This window comes from Hesperophylax consimilis, chromosome 26 (assembly GCF_061612785.1).
Source record: "Hesperophylax consimilis isolate HC1 chromosome 26, BYU_Hcon_1.0, whole genome shotgun sequence".
NCBI lineage: Eukaryota > Metazoa > Arthropoda > Insecta > Trichoptera > Limnephilidae > Hesperophylax > Hesperophylax consimilis.
In genome coordinates this window covers 24,473,450-24,491,049 of record NC_142861.1, presented here as the reverse complement: position 1 = coordinate 24,491,049, position 17,600 = coordinate 24,473,450, and the positions used below count along the sequence as shown (strand labels likewise).

The 17,600-nt window shown below is 33.5% G+C and overlaps 2 protein-coding genes across 3 annotated transcripts in view; both read left to right on the top strand.

Annotated features, from left to right (window-relative positions):
* Positions 1-3,026, top strand: part of pnr (pannier) — a 125,268-nt gene extending 122,242 nt beyond the window's left edge. For both annotated transcript variants that reach the window (XM_089647558.1, XM_089647557.1), the window contains exons 5-6: positions 914-1,157; positions 2,244-3,026. In XM_089647558.1, coding sequence (XP_089503684.1) covers positions 914-1,157; positions 2,244-2,794 — 795 coding nt within the window. In that variant the 3' untranslated portion in view covers positions 2,795-3,026. The remainder of the gene's footprint in view (positions 1-913; positions 1,158-2,243) is intronic.
* A 5,336-nt stretch (positions 3,027-8,362) lies between these two features.
* LOC149411348 (thialysine N-epsilon-acetyltransferase-like) lies at positions 8,363-14,397 on the top strand. Its single transcript, XM_089647313.1, has 4 exons — positions 8,363-8,614; positions 8,704-8,755; positions 10,833-11,044; positions 13,598-14,397. Exons 1-4 carry the CDS (start codon positions 8,549-8,551, stop codon positions 13,769-13,771), a joined length of 504 nt encoding a protein of 167 aa, XP_089503439.1. The 5' UTR covers positions 8,363-8,548; the 3' UTR covers positions 13,772-14,397.
* The last annotated feature ends 3,203 nt before the right edge of the window (positions 14,398-17,600 follow it).

The following is a 17,600-nucleotide window of genomic DNA, read 5'->3' as shown; positions in this document are numbered from 1 at the left end:
TCACTAGATGCATATATTTATTATTCATTTGTGCAGCCTGGGAATAAAATATAATTTTAGTTAATTAAGAGTAAGTAGGAAATAAAAGTATTTGGGGATGTAACACATTATCAGTCAGTGGCTGAGTTGACAAATGCGTCAGGTTCCATCTTCCTCAGTTTAGTCCTTCATTCAACATCTTCAGCTTATAATGATGGTGGTAAAAGATTTTCAAAATGAAAAAACAAACTTTACCCTTTCATATGAACGACTGTACGGAAATTTCATAGAAATGTGATCTATTATCGTTTAATACCGATATGAAAGAAGATCGATGTCACTAGTAATTCACATTAAACTGTTTGACTCCCATCCCCCAGACCGGCCAACGAGATTGATTATTTGTTCACGAAAGAATATCAAAATTTGGAAATGTTGGATTTGAATTGAATGCAATTTCACCGAAAGTAAGATGAAATATGTAGACATTACATCAGACACACAGACTTGCTAATGACAAACTCATATTTTTTTTATATTAGCTCCACACTCCACAAAATAATTTCCCTTATAGGGGGATCAAGAATGCACGGACTGGCAGACATATGAATCGATTTCTGTCACTGCGATGCAAGGCGATGGTTCGAAAGAGTCCTGTTGGAGAAGTCAAACGGTCTCCCTCAACCAGTGTGTCCCCAATCCGGCCTGCCATGCAGTAGGTGGGCAGAAGAATAAGCCGCCATACCTGGACAAACCTCACCCCATGAACTCGGGCACCCCACACAGTCACGAAAACCACATGGGGTGATGGTACTCATACCCGCCTTCCAAATTTAGTTACTTATATATCAGTTTATCTATTCAGTGTTAAGATCTGTATGTATTTGAACACAACAATAATTATTACAAGTCCTGTATGTTGATGTAATTTCAGACGGCAACCCGACGCCTGGGTTTGTGCTGCACCAACTGTGGTACGCGTACCACCACCCTGTGGCGCCGCAATAACGAGGGGGAGCCCGTGTGCAACGCGTGTGGTCTCTACTTCAAGCTGCACGGCGTCAACCGGCCCCTCGCAATGCGCAAGGACGGCATCCAGACCAGGAAGCGCAAGCCCAAGAAGGCCGGCAGCGGGGAGGATGGCAAGAAGGAGGAGCCCGCCTCACCGGGGGCAGAAGGTACAACCAACTACCTTATAGAGTCACACGGTTTAGTAGTCCGCCGTAAATATTAATTCTTCCTCACCCCTGCCCCGTCCATTTCACATAGCGAATATAAAGGACTCACACCACTTAAAGACAGTGGTTTCCCTGTGAAAATCCTTTCATAAGAGCGGAGTCCGGAACGCACCTATGGACAGATAATTTCTATGGAATATTTCAAACAAACAATATTCTATATCGTAGTGTAACCCCAGTAACCCCAGGGCCAATCCCTAGTATTTACTAGTGCGTGTGACAGCCGAGATTTTATGAAATTTGTCAGATGTCACTTTCGAATAATATAATAAAAAATAAAATAAAATATTATTAAATGCACTAATTGTTGTTTGGTAAAAAGATATTGTTGGGGTTTTTAAAACTTTTCCTACATTTTTACAAATACATATTTGATGAATTTGCAAATATAGTACAGATTTTTGTGTGAAAGGATATTTGAATGAATTTATTTTTGATTGAGAATGCACATGAGCAGCCACTGCTTACGAGTGCAGAGGAAATAGAAAACGAAACTGAGAGATCCTGGCCTCTGCATTTGCAGTGTTGAAGATGAAGCAATGCAATTACAGTGTCGACCTTGTACGTAAATTTTGCTTTCAGATATTACCTCTACTAAAATACAAAATGTCACTTTATCAAGTACGGCATCGTCAATGGGTAGGAATTTTTAAAGTATCTTATTGGCCCCTACGGGCTGTTTGTTTTCTTCTACTAATTCTTCAATTTTATAAAAAACACAATTACGTACATAATAATCATTTGCAGTAAAAATTTATGGTGGAATTCCAAATTATCTTGAATTTATTATGAATTTTATGAACTTAAAATTATTATGAATTATCTAATCCTATTTTTATTTGAAACTTTTAACTTTTCAACTAGTTTATTTGATAAAACGGAAACACCACGACTTAAGTCAAATTAATAAGTCAACAGCAATTAACTCTTTTTACCATTTCAATGCAACAGGAAAGCAGATTGAATTGAGTGTTTTAACAATGTGAACTTTTAACACTTAATACAATAATTTTATTTTCTTTCCAGATTCCAAGCAGCCTATCAGCCAGACCGCTGTTCCTCTCACGTCCAACTCCGGGTCACACACGCACACACAGTCGCACCACTCTACCGAAACCCAGGCCAAGATACCGTCTTCCTCTTCTTCTTCCTCAAATCAGCGCCCCTACCTCGGCCAGACCCCTCTGCTCTCTAGTTCTCAGTCATCTCACTCCCACCACACGCAGTCCCACCATCATTCCTTGCAATCTTCTCATCCTTCTTTAACTTCTTCTGCGCACACTCAAAACTACCTGTCCAACTCCCCATCCATGTTCAACTCTCCGCCGATTAAGAGTGAGCCTAGTTCTGCCACTGGATACGAGAGTCAGGGCTACGGCGGGAATCCTTCCTTGCATCATTACCACGGAGGCAATGGAGTAAGCAATTCGCAGTATCACTTCAGTCCTCCGTTGCAGCACGGATTTGGAGCCCTTGGATCAAATATTGCTTCCATCAGTTCAGGAGTGGGAGAAATGAGTGGTTATCATCACCAGCATAATGTAATTCAAGCTGCTAAACTGATGGCATCATCATAAAATGTTTATTTATTTTAAAAAAACCCCATACTTGAGCTATTCTCTGATGGTTTTATAAAGAACTTGTTAGTTGATAGCTCCACCTCTTTCTCATAAACCTTGTGTGTATCAGAAAAAGAGGTTACAAATGTACTTTCAAAGAAAACAATGTTAAATCATTACTCCGTTGCTCGCAATACACAAAAGATATTCATTCTAATTCAAATTACATATTTAAACAGTGGACGTTAAAGGTACATTATTTAAATACGTAATAATTAGTTGTAATTAACTTTATAAATGAACAATTTATAAAGTTAGTTACAACTTTAAATTGTTCATTTATAAAGTTAATTACAACTTTATAAATTGTTAATTTATAAAGTTGTAATTAACAGAAGATAGAATTTATTTGATATTTTGTTTGTAAATAAAGATAACCTGACATAATTAGTAGTAATATTATAAGTGTATTGCCCAATAATATTACAATTTTACAATTATTTAAGATATACATATTCAGCTGGGCTGTGCATTTTTATACAATAAGATGTTGTTTGGCTTCAACAAACAGAATTTGTTCCTTAATTATGAATCAGTTAAGAAATACACTAATATAATCCCACGCGGCTGTCCTAGCTAGGGCCTTGAAATACTTTTCCACAAACAATGAGTTTTCTGGAAAATAAATTTTAAATAAGATGTAAAACAAATTGTTAAAAATTCTTTGTGCAAGTCCTAAATATAGAGTGCAATATTTTTAGAAATGTTAATCTAAATCATATTATTCATTTGAATATCTATTTAAATATAAAAATGTAAATGTTCGTTTGTTCAAAATCATAAACCTCCGAAAGTTCTTCTCCGATTGCTTTGAAATTTTGACACAACATTGCATTCGAATACGAGTGTGTTTTATATACCTATGTCATATAGATGTCACCTGTGACAGGTAAAAACATGCTTTTTTGAAAAACAGCGCCATATGTTGTGCATAAAAGCAACACTCGCTATTGTTTATCTATCTAGCTAGTTTATTATAAACTACTGTAAAGAAAAAGTTCTCCTAATGTTGGAATATTTTTGCATAATAAATAATGCACTGCAATTTTTCACATAATATATAATAATAATAATTGAATATTTTTTAAAATTATGTAATGTAAATTTAATTTAATTATATTATTATTAAGTTCTGCAAGTATTTTTTGGTTTTTGTAAATTTACTTGAACAATTAGAAATCAATAAAAGAACCAATGACCGTAATATAACATCAATTAATAAAGTAAGGAAAATTATTTATTCCCCGCTTCTAAGTATGTTCACAAAACCTAAACAATATAACACATTTAAATAAATTAATAGCAGCCACATCATTATTAAACAATTAAGATAACATTAATGTAAGGAAAACACTTCGAAATACCCCCACTGAATATGAAATTTATTGTCACCATTATTTTATCAGTAAATCGGTTTAACAGGTAATAAATCATTTTAGTCATCATTAAATTTAAATTGGGAGGGGGTAAAATAGAATCCTACAAATAAGTCGTGTAAACGTGGTTATAACCACAGTTTGAAAATGGCCTTGAAAACCGAAAGAGCTGTAACAATAACGAAAACCAAAAAACACTTGCAGAAATGAATAATAATATTATTGAATTTAATATGCATAATTTAAAAAAAAAATTAAATGGAGTTCTACGAATTAAACACAAAAACAATAAATAATAATTGGATAATTTGTACAGCGCTGTTCTTATGAAAAACTCACATAAATGACGCTTAAAATATTACCAATGGAGATCAAATTACATAATAGCCAATTTTACTTCTGTGTATTTATGTATGTTGTTCAATTATTGTATAGTTTTAATAATATTTTGAGGCTATGATAAAAATATTTTCACTTATATTAATATGAATGACTGATATTGTTTATATTTCCATGTTCTGTTCAGTTGTTGTTAAATAATGTACAAAGTACTATTATTAATAGATATAATAATATAGCTTCTTTACGTCACTTTAAATAATGCAATTATAAACGCTACTTTAGATTAGACATCATAATCTTGTGAATACTATTGTAAGATATTAGGTTAAATGTGTGTTCAAATGCCCATAAATACAACTGTAATGGATCAATAATACTACAATAAAGTTAATTAGACATATTCTAGCCTTTTGATTAAAATACTTGTATATTTTCTATGTCCTAAGGTGTTTTGATTAACTTCTCAAGAGCCAAAAGTGCCCATTGGATACGAAAACTACTATCCGTCGAGCGACGGCACATTCATAAAATAATCTGACAATACATAATACATTCTGTATGTGGGATTTTTACCTAAAGCATACTACGGAGGTATTAGATTGTGATAACTCGGAGTTCTAAAGGTCAAGTGTCTCTAAATAGTTGTAAAAAAGGTGCCTTTGTACAGGTGCCAAGGTAAGGAGTCTTACCCAGCGTACATTTCGGCGTTAGCTCAGGTGGTAGAGAATAGAGTTCCATATCTTCAGGTTTCAGGTCAGCCAACGGGCTTTTACACGGGGAACAAATGCCAAGTAGACCACTCCATATTCGTCAAAAGAAACACAAAATGGGAGTATGAAAGTATATTCACAAGCACAATTACATTACAGATACACAAATGAGAAGGGTTATTAACATCCTAAATATTTCTAGCTGTTTGTTAGGAACAATCTCTCTCTATAGTTAAGAGTTCTGGCTGGCAAGCCTGGATGTTGACACGATTCTAATCATAAAGGCACATGTGGAGAAATGGTAATTAATCAGCTTACATGAATTGCAGGAGGAACAACACGTACATGTTGAATCACTAATATGGCGGGATATCTTCTGTATTGTACGCGCCATTGCGCGTGCAATTCTCCATCGTAAATTGGTACAAAATTAGATACCGGTTTTTAAAGTACTTGCACAAAAATAGCCGTTTATTCAGGCGCGCTACGAGAGCGTCTTTGTTAATTGCAAAGCACACATGTTGTCAAGGCCGAGGTTAGATTTTAAGTGTGACCGTTGATGATTTCGTCAGCCAGCGTGCGCGAGCATTGTACAGTTTACCAACTTGACCGTGCGCAATGCGGACGCATGCGCACAGCGAACAATGGCGACAACTGACAGCTAACTAATTTGAATTCGCGGGAGTTTTTAAACGTGTTATTGTTACGTGACATAGTATAAAATAAAGTCGCTCTCACCGTATGTCTGTTTGTGCGCTTAGTTCTTCTAAACTACGTAACGGATTTTGATAAGTATTTCACTATCATTTAGAAAATTTCTTCCGGAAGGTTTACATATGTGATACATGCATATTATATTTATAGAAAGTAGAGAAAAGTCCATGTTTTATAATCAAGTCGTAAAAATATATTTTCGGATACTACATTGCTAACGCTGGCTAAACCTTATGAGATACATCAAATTAATGTACTACGGAATTGTACATCATAAAAAGGCCTACAGATAAGTTTGCCACGGTTTATGTCTATCTCCTAAGGATAACCCACAGCAACGCCGGGTACACATCAGCTAGTATTCTGATAAGGAAGCGGTGCTTCAGGTTAGACACCTTCCTTGATAACCCTTATCAGTGAAGTTACATAATAAGGAAAATTGCTAAGCAACACAACATTATCAATAAATTACTGAATCAGTATTATTTCTCTCATAAAACATTTATTAAAAAAGATTTTAACCTAATCCACACTATATTATATGTATATGTGATCCATAATGGCTATCCCCATACCCCGATGTTGCACTTGTGATTCATGAAGTTTTACTAAGTCACATAACTAAAAAACTAACCATCATGCCTATTCCCGGCAGGGGTAGGAAGAAAGGACGGACCGCCAAAGAACTCGGTCTTGGCACACACTTCTTGCCTCTTTCACATTCATACATCGTCTCATACACACTCTTCTATTATTCAGACTCTTAACATGGACCGACTCAAGTATCGGATTCACTTGATCGTGCCATGTCTTCCTTGGGCGTCCCCTATTTCTGCTACCATTCACATTTGCGTCATATATCACTGTGTCAAAACGTGCCGCGTGATGTGTCAGGTTCAGGGCCGTCCCTAAGGCAACGACGTTAAGTGTTAGGTATTATCAGTACCTTGGCTCATTGGCAAGTCCGCATCCAAAGTGGACTGCCCTGGTTAGATTGCATTAAAACAACTAGTATTGTAAATGCTTTAAGTACATAATACATGGTTATCAACATATAGGTTCCATAATGATATAAATATTGAAACAATATTAATATTCACTGTATCATGATCAGAACAGTGGTCCAGATAGCAAAAGGTTTCAAATTCAAAACCGGATTGCGCTAAAAACATATTTACAATCTTTAAATGTCGTAAATAAAAACAAAAAATGAATACAAACGATTCTATCATTGAATGCATTGTTTCGAACTTGATTGAGGATAGTGGCTGGAAATGGTAATAGATTTTTTTAAACTTCATGGATTTCTTACTTCTTTATAGAGATTGAGCATGCGGGCAGTACCTACTCTAAAGAATGATAAACTTAACTTGCTGACGATGACATACACTTGCATTTGTAATGCACAAAAAAAAGAGCAAAATATGCAACATTTTTGCAGAAAAACAGTTCATCGTGGAACATTACGAGTTATAACTTGCGAGTAGATTCAAGAATTTTGCAATAATAATTATATCCATCATAATATCATATTTTAAACAAAGAAGTTTATTTATGCAAATAACTATGGTAAATATTTACCCAACTGCCGCACTTTTAGCCACATATTATGGAAATTATACTTCATTTTAACTTAATTATTAGAAGAAATAAACTATTTAGTATGCACAAAATAGGTTATTAGATTCATATTTTAGGTTATTTAAATAATTTGTGCATATTTAGATTGTAACAAAACATTCACAAATGTAACTCCATACTAAAAAAATCCAAAAAGGCTGCACAATATCGTTTTATAAGGGAAATTCTTAACTTTGAATAAAAAAGGAATTTTAATGAAAATTTTACCATCTCTCCTGATGTAAATAGTTATTTCTTGTAGTAATTATATTGAAAAATAATGTAATTTCCAATCATCTGTGCATATTAAAAGTGCGACGGTTAAGTAAATATTTACAATAACTTATTCAGATTCATTTAAAAAAAAGCAAAAGCCATTGAAATAATTGGGGAATGTACAGAAAAGTGGGAACACGGTTAATAATACAAAAAAAAAAACAAAATTTTAATTCAACAATGACAATAATAAATGACTTTTTGAATTTACGATTATGGAAAATGGTGCTAAAAATAAAATGTGCCAATTCTGTGTCCCACTTTTCTTTATATTTACGGAATAATGGAACAATTATATGATAGTTTTAAAATCTGTGATATTTCAGCATAAGAATTGAAATAATTAATTTGTTTAGTACACCAAATACTCTGAGATTGAGTTTTAGAATTTATTGGTGAATAAAAAGTATGGAACTTTAAAAAAAAAGCTAATTTGACATTCAAATTCGTTGGTTAGAATACCAAACACAATTCACTGATAAAAGACAGTCAGTTGTGGGTACGCAAATAAAACTCACCTCATATCTGAAATAATGACTAATGAGAGTAATCTAAGCTTGCAAATTACTCGTAAATACATAACTTACAAACATTCTACATTCTACCGTATCACAGTCACTCATATAATATAAAGTGCGGTGCGAACAGTTTTTTTTAAATTATTAATATTTAAAATGTCGACCATCGTAGTGCGCGCTGCTAAGCGGGAAGATATGCCCACCGTGATGGATATGATTGTGGTAAGCGATATTATTAGATTCTGTATTATTCATGTTAAATAAAACATGACATAACTTATGTATTAACCGGAAACTTTGCTCTTGTTTAGGAACTAGCGACGTTTGAAGGTTATCCGAATGGATCCAAATTGACAGCAGAAAGTGAGTATTGCACTGAAATTCATTAAACCAATAATAATCACTCGATTGATTAAGACTGTTAACATAAATGTGTAATATTTCATAGACCAAATAACCATTTTGAATCAGATCTTCTTATCTTTCAATTTTGAATGAAATATTTCATGGAAAAAATATGTTGACAGCTATAGTGTTGCCAACAATAAAATAAAAATGTTGTCAGCATAAATATACCTCTCAGGTTGACAGGTTGTTTTATTTACCCATATTATCAGTAATTTAACGTGGTACTTATTTGCATTGTACGCGTTCTTTAAAATTTTGGCGATAAATTATTATATTTATTATTTGTATGTTATAGCGGTCAGACGTTTCAATTTTAGTTGATCAACTCGTCACTTGAAAGCATGTTGACGAGCTTAAACTTTATTTCAACAAAGTTGGTCAAGTTACAGTCAAGTTGTTAAAAATCTTAACTTTTAATAAAAGACGATCAACTAAAATCGAAACATCTAAACCCGATGATAAGCGTATGTTTGATTTGTGTTCAATAATATTATTATGATTCTGTCAAAAAAATCATCCATTATATGTAATATTATTAATAAAATTAAATTATATTACCTACCTCATTTAAATTTTATGAAAGAAAGCATTTGAAATACTGGCCCTCGGGCATTTCAAAGCGTCGCGTCCACCGTGGCGGAAGTTTGAGAGCTGGCGCCATGTTGCACCTTAACCTATACGTTCCCGAGATGTTTTTTTACTGATGATTTCTCGATTAACCACTGACATTAAAAATGTCACTAAAAATTACACATATAACCGAATTATTCTGTAATGGGTTGCAGAACATAAATGTACGGGGCGCGCATTTACGATGTGTTTGAAGGTGTGCGGAATCAACTTGTTTATGTAGTATTTTTTTTAAATTATGGAAACTATTTTTAAAATTACGTGCTTTATTAAAATTCTGTAGAGAAACTTGTTTGTGTTGTCTTGGTTCAAAATGAACTATTGTCTTCTAAACTTTTTTCAATTTTTTTGTCCTTAATTGGATTAGAAAAAATCTTCACAACGATTTAAAAATAATTTCACTTTTTTTTATTTTGTTCGTGAAAAATGTATCCATTTACCGACGACATTACATTTTTATGGCATCAGTTTTTTTTGTTTATTTCAAAAAAAAAAATTAAGGTCAGGGTGAATTACGCTACTATTCCTTGCAATTTAAAACCAATACACTTTTATACAATTTTATACACTTGTAGTTTCTTGGGTTTCTTCTGGAATTTGAAATTAAATATTAATGTCTTAATTAGATCTCTTTTACTAAATCTCCTTATTTAGAACTAGAATCATCATTGGTCTACTTATTAATAATTTAACTACTGGTTAAATTTCGCTAAAACAGTTCGCCAATACTCTGCCAGATACTCCACGCAGTGCACGTGAGTCGTTCCCAACTAGCAAGTACGTTAATAAATAATTGATCATTAATGGGACGGTCCGAATACATTAAAATAGTCACAATTGATTTCGTGCACTTTATTTTGCCCTTTTAGCTGCTTATTTATTTATTTGCTAGGTGGGAACGCCTCACTTGCGCTGTGCAAAGTAGTTGCCTATCTGGACAGCTAATGACTAAAAGAAACCTTCAACTCTAGCCTTATCGATAATCGCTGAATCACAAACGGAGAAAAATTAGTATTGCTAATTTATTAAGAATCTCTTTAAATTGTTGGCAATCCTAATATATCGGCGGAACACGTGTTCATGCACCTGAATTTGCCTTGATAACATGTAATGACAAAATGAGAAAATATTAGATTTTTTATGAACACTTGTTCCGACATCGTTTTAATATAATATACTTATTTTACTAAACTTTTATCTGGAAACCTATGAATTCCAATAGCGTTCTTAACCGGATTTCCAATAATTTGAAGAGATTCTTAGTAAATCAGCAATACTCATTTTTCTCCGTGCACGCTTACATATTTTGTAGGTATTATATATAATATTAGGTATATACTCGTACTTATGCGTATGCTTTGAAGAACTATAAGTTTTTTTTTAAATGTGTTGTAATTTTCAGTATTGGAACGAGATGGTTTCGACGTCAGTCCTCCGAGGTTTGTTTGTATGGTCGCAGAGTGCACTAAAACAAATAATTTGGTTGGTTACATCTTTGGAAACTTCGCCTACTCGAGCTGGTCTGGCACTGCTATGTACGTGGAGGACTTTTACGTTAAATCCAATCTGAGGGGAGAAAAAATTGGCCATCGGCTTTGGAAAGGTTTTTGCCAAGTAAGCAATTGAATCTAATTAAAAATGTTATCGTGATTATTGTTTGGTTTATAATGCGGTCTTGCGCTTTCTCCTTCTATAGCCAAGAGCCATAGGTTTGGATAGCATCGCAGTGTCCATCATCAGGGTCATGACCATCTCCAAAATATCTCAGAACATCTCAGAACAAACTCGTACATCCGGACAAATCGGAAATTGCCGCGCACATAATTGAAACCGGCTATTGATTTGGATTTGAAGGCCCAAAACGCATCGAGCATATCTATTTAGAGCGGCAATTGATATTCATAAAAAAAAATAATAGAGATGACGGGGCAAAGCTTGATAGTTCTTGGAATCTGGTTTACGACGGTTACACCAAGACTAAACGCAGAAAACCACATTAAAAGGATTGACGCTTGCAATACTGTATCACTTCTACATACATAAACACATACTTCACCACAATCTGTACATCTGCCATGATGATGAACACTGTAATGCTATCCGAAAAGTTGATAATAAAATGAGGAGCGCAACATGACATAAAAACCAAAAATAATCGTATGATCCAAATGTATTATAATATTTCAATACTATCTTAAGAGGAAGCTACAAGCCGAAAACGTGTATATTCTTGGTATACCTTATATTGTACTATTGTAGGTAATATGTATTAAAATCGCTTGAAAAACGGAGTCTAGAAATGTTCGATTTTTAACACAAAACTGGTTTTTATTTATTTTGTAAATAATTTTATAAGAAAGCAAAAAAGTTAATCAAGTGAAACTGTCACAGATAATCTTAGCTATAGTACTGTATTTTTTTAAAGGTTGTTTCCTTTACGCGTTCATAAATTTCTATTGAAAAAATATTTTTTTTAGAATTTACATTTATATTTTTTATTGAGTAATTTATTTTTTTATTTGTATTCTACTCAAGCGAAACGATAGAAAAACCTTAAATTTATCTAAAGCATTTTTTTTGGTATTCATAATGTATACCTATTCGTTATAAAGATCAATCGAAATAGTGATTTGGCATTAAACTTCGCCTTAATATATAATGTTGATAGCAATATTGCGGAATCATATAACAGCGTTGTCGCCAAAATGGAATGTGGGAAAAGAATTAATTTTTGAACAAAACAGTCTTATACTGGGAGGTGCGCAGCATCTGTTGTTGCGTTTAATACAAAACGGCCACACTATGTTCTCCATAAAAGGGTTTTTGATAGCAGCCCGTGATATGTCTTGAAAATTTTTGAAGCAAATAAACACAGAAGACTTGTAACCAAAATTATAAAGTACAAAAAAAAAAAAATTAAGCACAAAATTCATTAAAACCAGATTCCGAATATGGTGATGCATGTCAAAAGCCGAATATGGATAACATATCATTTGATGTGGCAAAAAAGCAGTGTTTAAAAGATTTGCAATGTTCTTCCCCAGAACGTCGGCGAATTGAAAGGGAAACCATTTTACAGTCTGAGAGTGGTGAATGGTTAGAAAGGCGTTAAAATCTTTTGACAGCGTCGTGGTTTGGTAAGATTTGCAAGAGAAGAATGTATAGTTGTGCGCCATTAGTTAAAACTTTAGTATATCTTTTCAAAATGTTGAATCAATTAAATATGGGAAAATAAATTATCCAATCGCAATTCGGCAGTTATGCGAACAAGAGTCCATAACTATTGAAGAGTGGCTTATTTAAAGACCCAGAACATTGTTTTTTGGGAGCTACACCTGATGGTTTCCCGGTAATTTTATTTATTTATTGGACAATTTGTATAGCGCCGCTTTTGTGAGATATCACCTCAGGGGCGCTTTACAGTTGATGCAGGTATTACAAAAAAATATAAATATTACAAAAATAAATTGAAATTAAGTTAACTGTATCGTCGAAATTAAATGCCCATCTTCTGCAAAGGGTATGTCTGTTGAAGATGCGATTGAAAAAAAGATAACATTTTGGAAATTAGACAACGCGTAACGTATCGCGTAAACCAAAATCACGATTTTTATTTCCAGGTGCAGGGCCAATTACACATTAGTAATAAAAGTCATTGCATTTTTGCTGTTTGGATTGGCTCACACTTCCCTCTCTTAAAGTTGAGCGTATACTTCGAGATGACAAGTTCTGGGAAGAAAAAATGCTTAATAAAATAAAATACTTTTTGTTTTAAAACCACGAGTTTTTAATAATTTTTAGAACCGACCGGTTTCGCTTTACTCAAGCATCTTCAGGGTACAAATTATTTCTAGTAATAATTTATACCCTGAAGTGAGATGAAGTGTGCTCCGTGGAAGTGATAAGTGTTTAACCGGTATTGCGCGGTAGATATTAATATAAATCTTAACAATAACTTCTTATAAATTATATTTTTAAAGCTGGCTACCCTAGTATTTATCGTCCTATAGGTTTTCCCGTTACCATCTCGCTAGGACTAGTCAATGTCTATTCTGAGACGGTTAAAAACAATCTGTAAAATATGTTATTCATAAAAGTTCCAAATATTTTGTTAGACAACAAATTTTAATCAATATTTGACTGATAATTGAGCATTAATGTTTGCAGATGGCTCGCGACAACGAGTGCTCGCGGATTGACTGGCACTGCCTCGTGGACAACGAGATCGCCATGAAGTTCTACAAGTCCCATGGAGGGTACGACCTGTGCGCCGATGAGAACAGGACCTGTCTCCGCGTCAAGAAGGACGCCATCTTAAATATAGCCAACTCTGAAGACTAAACAACCAAGGACGCCATTTTGAATATAATATTTAGGTACATCACAACTCTGTCCACCTGATCCTTGCTTCATTCTATATCATTCAATATAATATCGTCTAATGGTTACATACACGATGAATGAAGTTTTACTTGGCCCACGGATGTTACGACCTGTTCGATGATGAGAACAACTCCTGTCTCCGTGTCAAGAAGGACTTTATCTTGAATATAGCCTAAAACTAAACTCAATAACTAAGTAACTGACCACCACGTCATTTACTTGGGTACATACAACTTACACATCATTGTCCCTTCAAATGACCCGACTTGAGTAATTTTCAACATAGTCAAAATTATACCTTATTATGATATTGTTAATTATTAAAATGCTATCCATTTGTAATAATACTTATATTGAAATCGTTTTATTTCTCTGCAAAACTCTCCAATTGTTAATAACTTTTCTACAAGTGTTATTTTTGTCATTTATATATTTTTGAAATTATTTTTAAGAAGTTTATGATAAATTATTATAATTACTATTACTATTGTAATAATAACAAGCGAAACATCCATAATGAACAATGTAGGTATACTCACAAGATACCTATTATAATAACAAGCGAAACATCCATAATCAACTGTTTATACCTTTAATATTAAAATCATAAAATGTGCTCGAAGCAAATACAAAAAACTGTTATGTTTTTTTACTCCCCTTTTTTGAACCCACTTCTCGACATCCGATCGAACTGAAATTCGACAGATAGACTCGTTGTTTATTTATTTATACTGGGGTTTTACAGACGATCTCACTTACGTGAGAACAATTCAGTTATAAAAACTCAGTCATACAAATACACATACAAAGACACATTAATTTTTATATACCTAAATAAAGATTAAAATATAAAACAAATAAAAATAAACATAATTAAAAATATATAGGTATGAAATACAAATATTACAGAAAAGTAAGAGACGCAAGTAATACATAATATAATCAGTGCAACATATTATTTAACAATAGCAAATTTTTTTTTCTAAATCCATATAAATTATCTACAAAAATAACTCCTTTAGTACACTCAATCTTATTATACAGTCTACACATTTGGGTCAGAGGGCTAAAATAGGCGATAATATTTTTGAAAATATTCAGGTGAAAAATGCTATGCTATTGTCGATTAAATGCATTCTATTAACTTGGTGGCAATAACGTACACACATGCGGACATACTTTATTTATTTATTTTTATTTTATAATATAGAAACAAACAGTAGGTACACGATTTACACGATGAAATAATAAACACGAATTATTTCATGTTGGGTACCTATTTATATGTTTCCTTGTTATGCTGGTAAATGGTATGTTTATTCCTTAATTCTCAAGTTACTTGTGTATTATACCGGTGTGTGTGTGTGAGAGAGAGAGAAAGGGTGTGTGTTTATGTATATGCATGTGCATTGTGCATTGAACAGTTTATATTATTGACTTGATGTCACGTTTGAATTTGGGCAGTGAATCCGAAAAAATGTCAATGTTTGAGTTTAGACAAATATCATTTAGAGGATGAAGAGCTTGGTTATTTGGCGTATTAAATGCTGGTTTTTGTTTTATAATTAATTTTGTGGAATATAGCACTTCTCTAATATCTGATGACATTAAAGCAATTAATATACGAAATTAATTTCGGTCCTACCCGATCGGCATTTAGCGAGGTAGAGATAGAGTTGTCGACTCTAGTTGCTGGGTAGGATGGTTCGATCCCCAGTCAAGCCAATTTTTAGTATTTATTTTTTTAAGTTTTAAAATAGATTTATTATATTAAAAAAACTCGTTTTCAAGGGTTGAATTTTTTTTAAACAAATTTATTTTGTGTTTTGGTTTTTGTTTTTTAATACGATACAGGGCATTATCGCATATGAGTTCCAACTGCTTCCAACCTTCTAGAGCCAGTGAGACTATGTCATCCTTGATTACCATTTATACTGCGAAGCTGAAAGAAGTGAGAAGGGAAGGAGATGATGAAGAGGACGGCGGGGAAGTACCTATCTATTCAGATCTCATTACAAAATACGGCCATTTCAAGCAACTTTTCAAAAATAAACGGTGGTTTTTCACCAGGGCTATACTGAGAGCTAGAACCTACTGTAGCCATATATATTTTTTATGAATAAATTACGAAATAACACAAATTAATAAAATGAAATTTGCACTCGCCGATATTTTAACCCTCTTACCCCACATTTGTTATCTAACTCTGTTAATTATCACGTATGTGGGTAACTACTCAGGGCCAACCCAGAACCAAACGGCGCCGGTGCTAGTTAAATCCTCAAGTGAGATGTTAGGTATTATCAGCGCCCACTCCTTAGCGCCTTAGCAAGTCAGCGCCAAGAAAGGATTGCTCCAATTGTGCCTGCAGTTAGCCGGCCCTGTATGTACTTCAAACATGTAGGTATATTGTGTAGTTCCTACTTATCATATTCTGTAATACGTTTTCTCTTTAGTATAACACAAAATCGCTATCCACGTCTTTTTGTTGGTGCGCTTAGTTCTTGTAAACTACGCACCGCATTTTGATAGCATTTTCACTATCATTTAGAGAATTTCTTTCGAAAGGTTCAAATATAATACATGCATATTTCACTTATATAAAGTAGATAAAAGTCAATGTTTTGTAATCATAAATATTTTCTGGCGCTTCCATTGTTAACGCTGACTAAACCTTATGAGATACATCAAAAGAATCTACGAGGGAATTTTATATCTCAAAAAGGCCAAGTGACTGATGGTGTATATCTATCTCCTAAGAATAACAACGCTGGGTACACGTCAGCTAGTATAAAATAAAGTCGCTATCTGCGTTTCTCTGTTTGTGGGCTTAGTTTTCACTATCATTTGGAGAATTTCTTCCGGAAGGTTTATATATCTAAGCAGAATTCTTGCCTGAACAGACTATGCAATAATTACGATAGCGTATTATCCAAGGTTGATATTTTCAGTTGCGAACTTACCAAATACAAGAGGTCCATAAAATAATATTTCTCTGATGGTTTGTGAATAATGTCTATGTGTCTATTGTTTATATCTCTATTATGATTTGATTTATATCTACAACCTCTCTCCATGGCTATAAATGTATTGTTTTGTATAAATTTTTTAATTAATATATCCTTTCTCACAAATTTAAATAACTTATTCCATATTATGCTGTCTCAGTTAAAGTCACAAGGAGGAATTCCATAATTGGTTTTATTTTACTATATATATATATATAATGTTTATCCTGGAATTCACAACCTCAAAACTTTACTCTAAATCATTCATAACCCGAGCAACCCCGGGTACACTCAGCTAGCAACTTTATATTTCGCTCTGTTGATAATTGACAAGACATAATAAATTATTATCTACAGGGTTTTCCAATAAGAGGTGTTATATTGAATAGCCCGCTATTTCGGTAGATGTTACTTTTGAAGATGTCATTTTTTAACATTTGACAAGTAGAAACTATGCAGAGGCGGATTTGCCCTTAGGCCTATGTAGGCCCGGGCCTAGGGCGGCCAGATATTAGGGGCGGCCAATCGTGACAAAAAAGTCACAGATGATAAGTACCTAAATATTCTACGTACGAAATTGCGATATGCAAGAGCGTGTTCACACACAGCACACAGCGCGTTATATAATATATAAACAGCGTTATAATATAAAGCGTTAGTCTCGATCAAAAATGACACAGAAAGAAGAAAGCCGTTATATGTGAAGCAAAAGGTATTCGTTTAAAACTGGAACGCTTTGAAACGGCCATCATGACTGTGTTTTGGGGATTTTTACTGAA

Bases quoted from the DNA above. Each gene is read 5' to 3' on its own strand.
- LOC149411348 (XM_089647313.1), top strand. From the start codon at position 8,549: ATGTCGACCATCGTAGTGCGCGCTGCTAAGCGGGAAGATATGCCCACC. The intron at 8,756-10,832 runs GTGAGTATTGCA...TGTAATTTTCAG, and splicing joins ATCCAAATTGACAGCAGAAA to TATTGGAACGAGATGGTTTC. The intron at 11,045-13,597 runs GTAAGCAATTGA...TAATGTTTGCAG, and splicing joins TTTGGAAAGGTTTTTGCCAA to ATGGCTCGCGACAACGAGTG.